Raw genomic sequence first — 11,893 nt, 5'->3', positions numbered from 1 at the left:
TTTAACAAGTCTGAAAACTGACGTTGAACTTCAGCAGAGTACCAGATAAGACTAATCCCAACTGACATCAGAGATGATCTAGGCGTTCATGAAAATCATTAAATTTCCTTGGTTTTCACATCAGGAAGAACACCGTAAGTATGAAGTTTACACCGTAGATGTGAGTCCGGATGGTACGAGGGTTGCTACAGGAGGACTCGACGGAAAAGTGCGGATATGGTCTGTGGAAAATATATCGAAAGCGATAAGAGAAAGCAGCACGAAGCAATCTACTGCTGATGAGATCAAGAGACCGCTTGCCAGCATGAGTCGTCATACGGGGTCAGTTACATCGCTGAAGTTTTCACCTGACGGAAGGTACCTTGCAAGCGGTTCAGATGATCGTATCCTTCTTATTTGGGCAAAAGAGGAAGAAAACCGTAGTGAGCCTGTTTTTGGATCTGAGTACGAGCGGGAACACTGGACGGTCCGCAGAAGGCTTGTAGCGCATGATAATGACATTCAAGATATATGCTGGGCTCCCGATTCTAGCATTCTAGTTAGCGTTGGTTTGGATAGATCAATCATTATTTGGAATGGATTAACGTTTGAGAAAATTAAGAGATTCGACGTACATCAATCATTGGTAAAGGGAGTAATCTTTGATCCAGCGAACAAGTATTTCGCGACCGCTTCAGATGATAGAACTTTGAAAATATTCAGATATCATAAGAGCGGTGATTGCGCGATTACCATTGAACACATTATAACGGAGCCTTTCAAAGCTTCACCTCTCACCACATACTTCAGGAGGCTTTCGTGGTCTCCTGATGGTCAGCATATTGCTGTGCCGAACGCAACTAACGGTCCCGTCAGCTCTGTAGTGATTGTAAATCGAGGCACATGGGAAACTGAAATCAGTCTGATTGGACATGATGCTCCAACGGAGGTTGCTAGGTTTAACCCGAGACTGTTTGAATTGCAGTGTAATGCCACCGAGGCCGCAGCGGAGCCTAAGGATGAGAAGGGACCGAAACGACTTCCAGAAAAGGAACTTGAGTCAGTCGTTGCTACAGCTGGCCAGGATAAGTCTTTGGCTGTCTGGAGTACAAGCAAGGTTAGGCCAATTTTCGTGGCCTACGAACTCACCAATGCATCAATTACGGACATGGCATGGACGCCGGATGGCAGCATGTTGTTTATCACATCGTTGGATAGTTCAATCACGGTTATCGCTTTCGAGGATAAGGAATTAGGGAATCCGATCCCTCTGGAGAGAAACATAGAACAATTGCATAGATATGGTGTGGACAAAGAGTCGTTAGACTTTCCAGAGGACGTTAATCAGTTGGTTTTCGAAGAGGAGATGAGAAAGCTCAAGAAGCAAAAGCTTTCGAAATCTGACGAAGGGCTTTTAGAGTCGCGAGTGAGTACAAATACTGCTGGAAAAGAGCCAAAGCCCAAAGAGCTTAAGCTTTCGGTTCCACAAGCTACAAACACGGAGAAGATCAATATATTGAAACCGAAGCGCAAAAAAGATGAGAAATTGAATGCCGCCGTAGTGCGGGACGGTCGGAAAAGAGTCGCGCCTACATTATTATCGGTGGGTTACTCGCCCACCCGGAGCAGTTTTAGAGACACTTCTACGAAAGATCTGCCCCTTTCAGGTTCATCATCTAAGACAAAAGATACAGCAGTTGGAAGGATTGAAGGTAAGATGAGCATATCTTCCTTTCCATTACCGCGACTTGGACTGCATACTTTGGTAATGGGTATGAGGGACCGCCATGAAAATTTGTTTCAATCAACAGGTAATAATTCGCTGGCTGAAGAAGACAACTCTAGAGACGCGATCGAGGTAGCCAACCGAGGTTTGGAGGGGCAGTTGCTTGCCGAGGAACTTGCCGTAGATGATTTGAACGATGGAGCGGAGCAGACGATGACACTGAATAGCAAAGTGACTTTCGAGAGAGTATGGGGTAGTGAGCCTAACGCGCGATATGTTGAGCAGTCAGGAGTCGTGCCTGATACAGACGCTGTGTTATTCGAAACTGGCGATCTCGACAATTTTCATGTTCTCGAGATTCGCAACGGGGTCGAAAGATCCATTCAATTTGACGATGAGGCTCTTCTAGAAAACCCAACACGTATTCTCGGCTATTTCAAAGGCAAGAGAATCATTGAAGCATTCATTCCGGAAGTTGTTCTATGCGCAGCATTCTCGAAGGAGTGCAAATGCTGGTGTATTGCAACTGCTAACGGCTCGATATACTGTATCTCCCAACGGGGCCCGTACATTCTCCCGAAAATGTGCTTGGGCCACAGGGTTATCAAGCTTTCTACACAGTACAGCTGTCTCGTTGCTTTGACAGAGCGAGGTCTGTTTTACGCCTGGGACCTGGCACACCAGAAGATGATCTGGAAAGAAGTCCCCATATCCCCTATAATCTTTTGCGATTTTTCCGAAAAGTCCAGGGTTAGAGTAAGCAAGCGTGTCAAGAACTTCTACCTAGGGCAAGAGCCAAGCACTCTGATCGTGGAAATGTCCAATCCTGACGAGCGATATCGGTGGCTCAGCGATCTGGGCTGCTGGTCACTCATAGAGCAAACTGATACCCCCGTTACGCAAGGTCTAGCACCTCAAGACGCTTTGTAATAGTATTTGATAGCATAACGTCTATGATATCTCCAGTATTTACTGACGCCGATTCGTGTCGTTTGTTGGCCGGTAACGGCGACCAGGGCCGGTACCGGCGATTTTTCGCTCTTCTCTCTAAGAACTCTGTAGCCATCAGCAAGTAAAAAATCAGTCACAGTGAAGGCTTGACCATATTTAAAAGGAGCTGTTAATTGATTCTGGGGCTATATTTCCATCGAATGGCTCAATAAGAGGTCAAGAGACTTTTTGCATTGGAAGTTAATAATAACTTTTTATCGATCATGACTTCGAGATCATCCAAAGGTCCAAGAACTCTTTACGACAAGGTCTTTGAAGACCATATTGTTCATCAAGAAGAAGGCGGTTCTACTTTGATTTATATCGACAGACATTTGGTTCATGAAGTTACTTCTCCTCAGGCTTTTGAAGGTCTAAAGAACGCCGGTAGGAAAGTGAGAAGAACTGACTGTACTTTGGCCACAGTAGACCATAACATTCCAACCATTTCAAGAAAGAACTTCAAATCTACTGCCACTTTCATCAAAGAGGCTGATTCTCGTCTTCAAGTTCAAACCCTTGAGCAAAATGTCAAGGATTTCGACGTTACTTTCTTTGGTATGACCGAATCGAGACAAGGTATTGTTCACGTTATTGGTCCCGAGCAGGGATTCACCCTGCCAGGTACAACGGTTGTTTGTGGTGATTCTCATACATCCACTCATGGAGCCTTCGGTGCTTTGGCTTTTGGTATCGGTACATCCGAAGTTGAACACGTCTTAGCTACCCAGACTATCATCCAGAACAAGTCAAAGAATATGAGAGTGTTAGTGGAGGGTGATTTGAGCCCTGGCATCACTTCCAAAGACTTGGTGTTGCACATCATTGGTGTCATTGGTACCGCTGGTGGTACTGGTCACGTCATTGAGTTTGCTGGTAAGGCAATCGAGCAATTGAGTATGGAGGCTCGTATGTCCATGTGTAACATGTCTATCGAAGCCGGTGCTAGAGCTGGCATGATTAAGCCAGATCAGATAACTTACGACTACTTGAAGGGTAAACCACTTGCTCCAAAAGGCGCTGAGTGGGATAAAGCTGTGGCCTACTGGAACACTTTACATACTGACGAAGGTGCTAAGTTCGACCATGAAGTGATTATTAATGCTTCTGACATTATCCCAACAATTACATGGGGTACTTCTCCTCAAGATGCCTTACCTATCACAGCTTCTGTGCCAGACCCTGCTCGAGTTTCTGATCCAATCAAGAAGTCCGGTATGGAAAGAGCTTTGAAATACATGGGACTCACTCCAGGCACGGCATTGAAGGATATCAGCATTGATAAGGTCTTCATTGGTTCCTGTACTAACTCTCGTATTGAAGACTTGAGAAATGCCGCTGCTGTGGTTAAAGGTTACAAGTTGGCCGACAATGTTAAATTAGGTATGGTCGTTCCTGGTTCAGGCTTGGTCAAAGCACAGGTCGAGAAAGAAGGTCTGGACAAGATTTTCGAAGCAGCGGGATTTGAATGGAGAGAAGCGGGTTGTTCTATGTGCTTAGGTATGAATCCGGATATTTTAGACCCTGAGGAACGTTGTGCTTCTACTTCTAACAGAAACTTCGAGGGCCGTCAAGGTGCTAAATCCCGTACTCACTTGATGTCGCCAGCCATGGCCGCAGCTGCCGGTATCGCCGGTCACTTTGTTGATATCAGAGAGCATGTCTACAAAAACAATGACTCTGCCAAGCTCTCAATTTCTCAAGAAGACGACAAGGCATTACAGGATGCAGTGTATGAGCACGAAAAAGAGCCCCTGCAACCTAATGAGGTCAGCGAGGATCTTGCGGAGGAACAAATCAATGATATTCCAGTTTCCCAGGAGACTAAGATTGAGTCTGCCCCAGCAGGTATGAAGCCGTTCCTAACATTAGAAGGTATTGCTGCTCCGTTAGATAAAGCCAATGTCGATACTGACGCCATTATTCCAAAACAATTTTTGAAAACCATTAAAAGAACAGGCTTGAAGGCTGGTTTGTTTTTCGAATGGCGTTTCAACAAAGATCAAGAGGGCAATCTGAAACCAACCGACTTTGTGTTGAATGTTGAACCATATACGAACGCTGAGATTCTTGTTGTTACTGGTGACAATTTTGGTTGTGGTTCCTCGAGAGAGCACGCACCATGGGCTCTGAAGGACTTCGGTATCAAGTGCATAATAGCTCCATCTTTCGGTGATATCTTTTACAACAATTCATTCAAGAATGGATTATTACCCATCAGACTTGACCAAAGTGTTATTCTTAATAAATTGGTACCACTAGCAAATGCAGGTGAACGTATCATTGTTGACTTGCCTAACCAGAAGATTGTCGATACTAGGGGTAATGAGCTAGTCGGCCACTTCGACGTCGAGAGCTTCAGAAAGCACTGTCTAGTAAATGGTCTTGATGACATTGGCTTGACATTACAGAAAGAGGAATTCATTTCCAAGTACGAGGATATAAGAAGGGAGAAATTTTCTTTCTTGGAGGGTGGTTCCAAGTTGATTAGCCCTGTAAGAGGTGCTAAAAAGAGTCCATTTGGGGTTACTGCTCAAGAGTGGTGAGCATTGTTGCTGGAATCAGCAAAGGATTTTAGCCATCTCATCGGAAGTTGGATACTCTTTTCTCACTTCTGTTATTTATTATTTATTTATTTCAATTAATCTGAATTCAATACATCGTCTCTTTTCTAAGCGGAAGCCGAACCAGAGATAAGGCGAGACCTAACCTAGGTTTATTATCTCTCCATCAGATATGATTATCTACAGTTACTGTTTTCCGCCTATTTAGACAAGTAAGATTAAAAGCCGAAAGGATTATCCGCCGTAGCATTAAAAAGGTTCGCTTGTCTGGATTGCTGTTGAGGTTGCTGTTGACCTTGTTGCTCAGGACCATTTCCGAATCCGAAGCCCGTTGGTTGTGTTTGCAAGGGCTGCTGCGATAAGGAAGCATTTTGTAGGCCTTGTGTTATATTATTCAGACCGCTGTTGAAACCATTCGAGAATTGACTAAGCGGCTGCCCCGTGTATTGAGCGCCCTGAATGTTGAGTTGGCCATTCTGTTGAAATCCGCCAGTCATCTGGGGAAATTGCTGGGTTATAGGTAAACCGCCAATTCTTTGCATTGGCATGATGCCGCCAGTCAGTTGTGCCCCTCCGAATGAAGTTTGAGGAGCATTACCGACAGTCTGGCTACCGAATGATGTCTGTGGAACAGCGTAATTCGCAGGCACATTTGTGCCTGGTACAAAATTTGCACCAGTTGTCATATTATTATTTGGAAAAGAATTCTGAGACATCATGCCATTCCCAGCGAAGGAGGGGAAGCTGGGCTGAATAGCAGGATTTACCTGAGGCATCATATTAGCACCACCGGTAATTTGCGTACCAAAAGTCGTTTGGGGAAGCATGTTCATACCACCAGTCATGTTACCAGTAGCCATAAGCTGAGGACGATTATTGAAGCTGGTTGCGGGCATTGCATTACCAGTACCCAATGGTTGATTTGGAAATCCGAAGCTTGTTTGAGGTATGCCACCGCCTGTTCTTTGCAAAGGCATCATGCCACCGGTGCTTTGTGGCACGGCAAAACCTCCAGTCGTATTAACTGGAAGCAGTCCTGTGGCAGTCTTTTGAAGAGGTAAGACGGATCCCAGTGGTGGTACATTTATCATCCCCCCAGTGGTTGACGTAGCAAGATAGCCCCCAGTTCTTTGCAGCGGAAGAACGTTATTAATCGCTGGCACACCGAATGAAGTCTGTGGCATAATTCCACCGGTGGTTGATATTGGGATTAGACCTCCACTAGTACGCTGAGGCTGTAACACGTTCCCCGCACCCACGGTTCCGAAAGTTGTCTGAGGAACGGCTATCCCACCGGTCCTCTGCATAGACATTAGTCCCCCGGTTGCAATTGGCATCATCACAAAGCCTGTAGCCATCGGTAGCAGATTGTGTCCACCAGTTTTGAAAGGGTCAAGAGGAATTAATGTGGTGCCCCCAGTAGGAACTGAACTGAGACCAGCTTGTGTTTGTGAGTTATTGCCTGTTTTCACAGGTTCTAAATCCTTTATTTTAGGTTCAGGAGCTGGCGTTACTGGCTTTTGCTTAGGCTCCAAAGGCTGTAAATCAAGCAAATCTTGCATAGAACCGGTAAATTCTGCCTTGGTTGAAGAGAGGTTGATCTCGGATTTAACAGCTGGCTTGACTGTCCAAGCGTCGTCATCAGCAGTAGTAACTGCCTGAGCTGGTGCAGTATGTTGTGGCAATAATTGCTGAGCGACCGTTGGCCCGACAGCTGCATTGCCCTGGGCTGGAGGAACAAGGAGTGATCCATCGGGTTTCGAGAATAGCCCTCCCGCGGATTGGGGTTGAGAATCCCTGCCGAACTTTTGATCAAGATACTTATTGACTCTCACGATGTCTCCCTCACGCAGGCCTAGAGTCCTGAGCATTGCGGGGTTTATATCTTTCATCATATCCTCAGTGATGTTTTCTCTTTCAAAATTAATTGTGTAACGTTGGCAGTTACTCACATCGACACCACAGTTGAGGAAAAATTCGAACCAGTCATAATTTTGTTTAACCTCAGTGGATGATGCAGATACTTTACTCTCAGTTGATGCTGTTGGTGTCTGCTGGGATGCTGGCTGAGACATAGGTCTGGGGGGTTTTGCCGGTGGCGCTAAATCCCTCTCCTGCAGTTTAGCTCTCTCTTGATCCAGCAAATCTCTAGCTTTCCGTAACTCTTCCAGTTCTCTTTCTCTCAATCTCCTATCACGCTCTCTTTCATCTTGTTCCCTCAGTCTTCTCCTTCTCTCACGCTCGGATTCTCGAGCATCCTTGCTGTCAGACTTTTTGCCCTTGTGTTTATCCAGACTGAATCCCGTCGTTCTTTCCACGAATAGCAGGTCATCATCAGACAATTTGTCAGCTGCAACTGCGATTTTGACACCATTAGCTTTATGCAAATGAATCTTGCCATCGGAGCAACCTATGAACTGGGCATCAACTTTGAATGTACCTGATCTATCGACCCATATACGTGTCTTCTTGGGATCAGGAAACTCTGCTTTGTTGGCTGATGTTGACCTTTTTCTCCTTTCTGATGTTGATTTGCTTCGTGTTCTAGTTTTCCTCTCGGAGCTCCCGATATCCTGCTCCTCATCGTTCTTCCAACTGCTTCCAGCTGCAGGCTTGGAAGGAGATTTATTTGACTTAGTGAATTTCTTGAAAGAGCTTAGTATGCCACCTGAAGAGGTATTGTTGTCCTTTGATGGTTCGATAAATTGCGCTGGAACCACTCCCCGCTTACCGGTGCCCACCACTTCGCACATCCACCAGTCTCTTGATTTCTTATCGTTCAGGATGTAGACGGCTTGACCTTGTTTCACACTCAGTTCATCCTGAGACTCTGCGATGAAATCGTAAAGAACAGTGCCCTGCTTCTTGGTCTTCGATGCCATCTCGACTTCACGCAAGCCGGCGTCGCGGGAAGCACCTTTGAATTCCCCGATTATGGTCATAATCTCCATGCACGTATCATTATTGCCCGTGTGCAATTCAAGGCTCTTATAAGGATCGATAAACTCCAAAAACATATGCTTCTTCTCGTTATCGTAAGAAGTCAGCTTATCAATAGTCCACTCCGTAGGCGTTCCCTTTTGTGGCTGGAAGTAAATTCTGTTATTGCCAATCGACAGTTTACATTTGCGCTTCTTACGTCCATCCACTTCGGCAATATTCCAAGTATGAAACTCGCTATTCATCCCACGGGCTTCATTGCTCGCGACAGCCTCACGGTCCTCGTGCCCATTTCTCTCATGTCTATCATAAGTGTTATAATCATCGTCAGACTCATGCGTGTTGTAAGACAGCCTGTCTCGAGTTCTGTCTCTATCGGTGTCCAGATTCGAGGATACAGGTCTGGCAGGTTTTGGTGGGGGAACGTCTTCCTTCTCCTGCGGAGCATTCCGCTCGGGCATTGGGGGCGCCTGTTCCTCCTCCATTGGCGTGGGGCTCTCGGAAGACGTCTTACTTGGATGTTGCGGTGGCGGTTGGAAGTTTGAAGGCGCAATTGGAGGTGCGGGCGCTTCCGTTGGTGCTGCCGTTCCCGCAGCTTCCACGTAGTTCCCCGGCACAAACCCACATTCCTTGCTGCTCTGCGACTGGACAAGCAGCCAGTCGGGATCCTGGTCGTCAAATACATCAAACACATCGTTTTCATGGAATACCAACTCTTCATCCGGGTTCTGCACCTGTTCGTAATCGTAAACCGCTCTCACCACCGAGATCGCGGTTGCAGGCTCCACATAGTTCGACGGAACCAATCCTACAGGTTCCTCCGCGTCACTCCCGATAACTCTTTTCTTCACGGTCCACCATTCGTCCACGTCGGATTTCTCCAACAGATACAAGACATCATTCTCCTTGATGCCCAATTCCTCGGCGGTTTGCGGCTCGTAATCGTACAGCGCCTTATAGACGCCCAGAAACACGGTCATTGCACCTTTTCCTGCGTCGTGTTCGTCCTTCGAAAGCTAAACTCGCGTTTCACGCAAAGCTACAGTTTCCTCACAGCTCGGATCCACAAATTCAACACAGCAAACCGTCACACGCTTCACAGCTCTCTCCTGGTCCCGCTGCCAACCGCTCTCCCATAGAGCACTCTATCGAAGACGTTCTTTAGCGGCCTCACTGCCAAACAGGGGCTATCTGGAGCTGATGATCGGGTAACAACACACCAGTAGTATAGACCACCTAATCTACGATATATACGGGCTCATCTCAGGAGTGCCCGGTCGTCTTGAGTCAATTCGCTGAGGTCTGATTCCAGCTGGGCATGCAGCTGGGGCATGAATCCCAGCTTGAAGAGCAGCTCAAACAGGATAAAGTACGGTGCCAAAACGAGACTTTGCAGCAAGTTGTCGACCAAGGCAGGCCTCTTCTTCTCAAAGAACGCGTGTCCTGTGAACTGGCATACCCAGCCAAGGACGAACAGCGCCAGCTCGCTGGCTAGCGACATGTGAACCCACTTTCTGTCCAGCGCGACGTTTGCCAGCACCAGGATGCCGGTGGCCAGCAGACCTACAGGCAGCGACAGCAGCAGGTAGTAGACCGAGTAGCCGAGCGTGAACACATGTGTCAGCGTAGTTCCACGATACAGCTCGACGCGGTGCAGCATGCACATCGTGGCGAACAGGATCGTCGGGACAAAGACGGCGTGGATCGCCACGTTCGCCTTCTGGCGGTGGTACGACTTGTAGAATCTCAGCTGCGAGCGCAGATCCAGCGCTGTAGGGGAAAGCATCTTGCTAGGCTGGCACGATGGTACAGCCGTGGAAATCCGATGCGCCTCGCATCGCCTTAAGTACACCCCGCCCGAGGTCTACATAACTGTATACGTCTGCGACTGGAGCTGCTGGCAGTCGTGAGCTCCAACAGGGTGCTGTGCCAGCCGGTCGTCGGCGAGCTGGGGAGGCCTGTCTGCCGGTTATATCGATCCCAGACAGATTTGGGTCGCGAAAATCGCAGATTCTTGCATCTAAAGCAAGACGAGACCATGAGACCGCGGTACGGTGGCTGCAACAGCCATATCGGCCTGCAACGCCAGTTCCAAGCGTTCAAGAAGCGCAGTCTGGGCTTCGATTCGATATATAGGTTGGGTGGTCACTTTGTACGGTGTTGCAGTACTTAAGCTGTGGTATTCGCCACCATCAGGAACTACTGGAAGTTGGTTCGGAGAGAGGTGTTGATAGGCTGGCTAAGGTGAATTGAGATGTCTGGTGGGGCTGCAGCTGCTTCTGCTGCCGGTTATGATAGGCACATTACGATTTTCTCGCCTGAGGGGCGTTTGTACCAGGTCGAGTACGCTTTCAAGGCTACGAACCAGACCAACATAAACTCACTGGCTGTGAGAGGCAATACGAGCACGGTGATAATAAACCAGAAGAAGGTGCCCGATAAGCTGCTAGATGCGTGGACGGTTTCGTATATCTTTCCGATCTCAAAGAGTATCGGCATGGTGGCCAACGGCGGTATCCCGGACGCCAGGAACGCGGCGTTGAGGGCCAAGGCGGAAGCTGCAGAGTTCCGTTACAAGTACGGGTACGATATGCCGTGTGATGTTTTGGCCAAGAGAATGGCGAACCTGTCGCAGATCTACACGCAAAGGGCGTACATGAGACCGCTGGGCGTGATCCTGACGTTTGTGGCTGTCGACGAGGAGCTAGGGCCCTCCATCTACAAGACGGATCCCGCCGGATACTTTGTTGGGTACAAGGCCACGGCTACGGGGCCCAAACAGCAGGAGATAACGACTAGGTTGGAGAATTTCTTCAAGAAGAACAACGCGCCGGACAAGGTGGACGAGGATTCGTGGGAAAAAGTGGTCGAGTTTGGGATAAGTCATTTGATCGACTCGCTGGGGACCGATTTCACTAAGAGAGATCTGGAGGTCGGCGTCGCCGTCAAGGGTAAGTTTTTTGTCCTAAGTGAGGACGAAATCGAGGAAAGACTGGTTGCCATCGCGGAACAGGACTGATTCGAGCCGTTATCCCTACAGTAATTACACATATAAAACGCAAATTTACATCTATCTAGCCTCTCGTGAGCCTACACTCATGTTTTTCAAGCTCTTGCTTCCTCCTGGGCCCGACAAACCGGGATTTGCATCTTCTGCAAACAATCACCTTCCGTACCATCTTGGGCGGGATCGTTTCCTTGTCGTTGTTGTCCGAGCCGCTCGCTGGAGTCCCCGGGCTAGTGTTCTCTCGTGTAGTGACTATTCGACTGTTAAGCTGGGGAGGGATCTGACCATACCCGTTTCCAACAAAAACTTCGTATATTTGTAACGCATCTTCACACTCTAGTGATTTATGGAAATAATGTGCGAAATCTATGCTCGATAACGATTCCAACTGTCTCTTGGGCACGTATCCGCCAAGCAGAGTATGGCTCAGATCATAACTCGCGTTGGACGCCTCATTCAAATCAACTTTACCACCGAGATACCCGTGAACTGTGGTTCTTTTCCTCCTAACGTCCTCCTCTGGCTTACCGTTCTGCTTCGCCAGCTCTTCTTCCTCTTTTACCAGCTCTTGCAAATCTTCTCGGCTGAAAGTAACTTCCTGAGAACATTCGAACGCAGAGAGACCTGCTATCACATCGTAATAGCCCTTCTTCCTCGTTACATTCATGATCAAGAACGATATCGGCC

General features: G+C 47.7%; 6 protein-coding genes across 6 annotated transcripts; 3 read left to right on the top strand and 3 right to left on the bottom strand.

The window, feature by feature from the left end:
- Positions 1–88: 88 nt before the first annotated feature.
- HIR1 (Hir1p) lies at positions 89–2,635 on the top strand (the record flags this gene model as incomplete). Its single annotated transcript, XM_037283704.1, has 1 exon — positions 89–2,635. One exon carries the CDS (start codon positions 89–91, stop codon positions 2,633–2,635), a length of 2,547 nt encoding a protein of 848 aa, XP_037139600.1.
- A 284-nt stretch (positions 2,636–2,919) lies between these two features.
- LEU1 (3-isopropylmalate dehydratase LEU1) lies at positions 2,920–5,241 on the top strand (the record flags this gene model as incomplete). Its single annotated transcript, XM_037283703.1, has 1 exon — positions 2,920–5,241. The coding sequence occupies one exon, from the start codon at positions 2,920–2,922 to the stop codon at positions 5,239–5,241; it is 2,322 nt and encodes a 773-aa protein (XP_037139599.1).
- Positions 5,242–5,477: 236 nt separating this feature from the next.
- On the bottom strand, positions 5,478–9,179 carry SLA1 (cytoskeletal protein-binding protein SLA1; the record flags this gene model as incomplete). The annotated part of the gene is made up of 1 exon (XM_037283702.1): positions 5,478–9,179. The coding sequence occupies one exon, from the start codon at positions 9,177–9,179 to the stop codon at positions 5,478–5,480; it is 3,702 nt and encodes a 1,233-aa protein (XP_037139598.1).
- A 278-nt stretch (positions 9,180–9,457) lies between these two features.
- On the bottom strand, positions 9,458–9,985 carry MPO1 (2-hydroxy-palmitic acid dioxygenase MPO1; the record flags this gene model as incomplete). The annotated part of the gene is made up of 1 exon (XM_037283701.1): positions 9,458–9,985. One exon carries the CDS (start codon positions 9,983–9,985, stop codon positions 9,458–9,460), a length of 528 nt encoding a protein of 175 aa, XP_037139597.1.
- A 468-nt stretch (positions 9,986–10,453) lies between these two features.
- SCL1 (proteasome core particle subunit alpha 1) lies at positions 10,454–11,218 on the top strand (the record flags this gene model as incomplete). Its single annotated transcript, XM_037283700.1, has 1 exon — positions 10,454–11,218. One exon carries the CDS (start codon positions 10,454–10,456, stop codon positions 11,216–11,218), a length of 765 nt encoding a protein of 254 aa, XP_037139596.1.
- A 55-nt stretch (positions 11,219–11,273) lies between these two features.
- Positions 11,274–11,873, bottom strand: LDB7 (Ldb7p; the record flags this gene model as incomplete). Its single annotated transcript, XM_037283699.1, has 1 exon — positions 11,274–11,873. One exon carries the CDS (start codon positions 11,871–11,873, stop codon positions 11,274–11,276), a length of 600 nt encoding a protein of 199 aa, XP_037139595.1.
- Between the last annotated feature and the right edge of the window lie 20 nt (positions 11,874–11,893).

The sequence above is a fragment of the Torulaspora globosa genome, chromosome 4, assembly GCF_014133895.1.
Source record: "Torulaspora globosa chromosome 4, complete sequence".
In the NCBI taxonomy this organism is placed as follows: domain Eukaryota; kingdom Fungi; phylum Ascomycota; class Saccharomycetes; order Saccharomycetales; family Saccharomycetaceae; genus Torulaspora; species Torulaspora globosa.
This window is presented reverse-complemented; position numbering and strand designations above follow the sequence as displayed.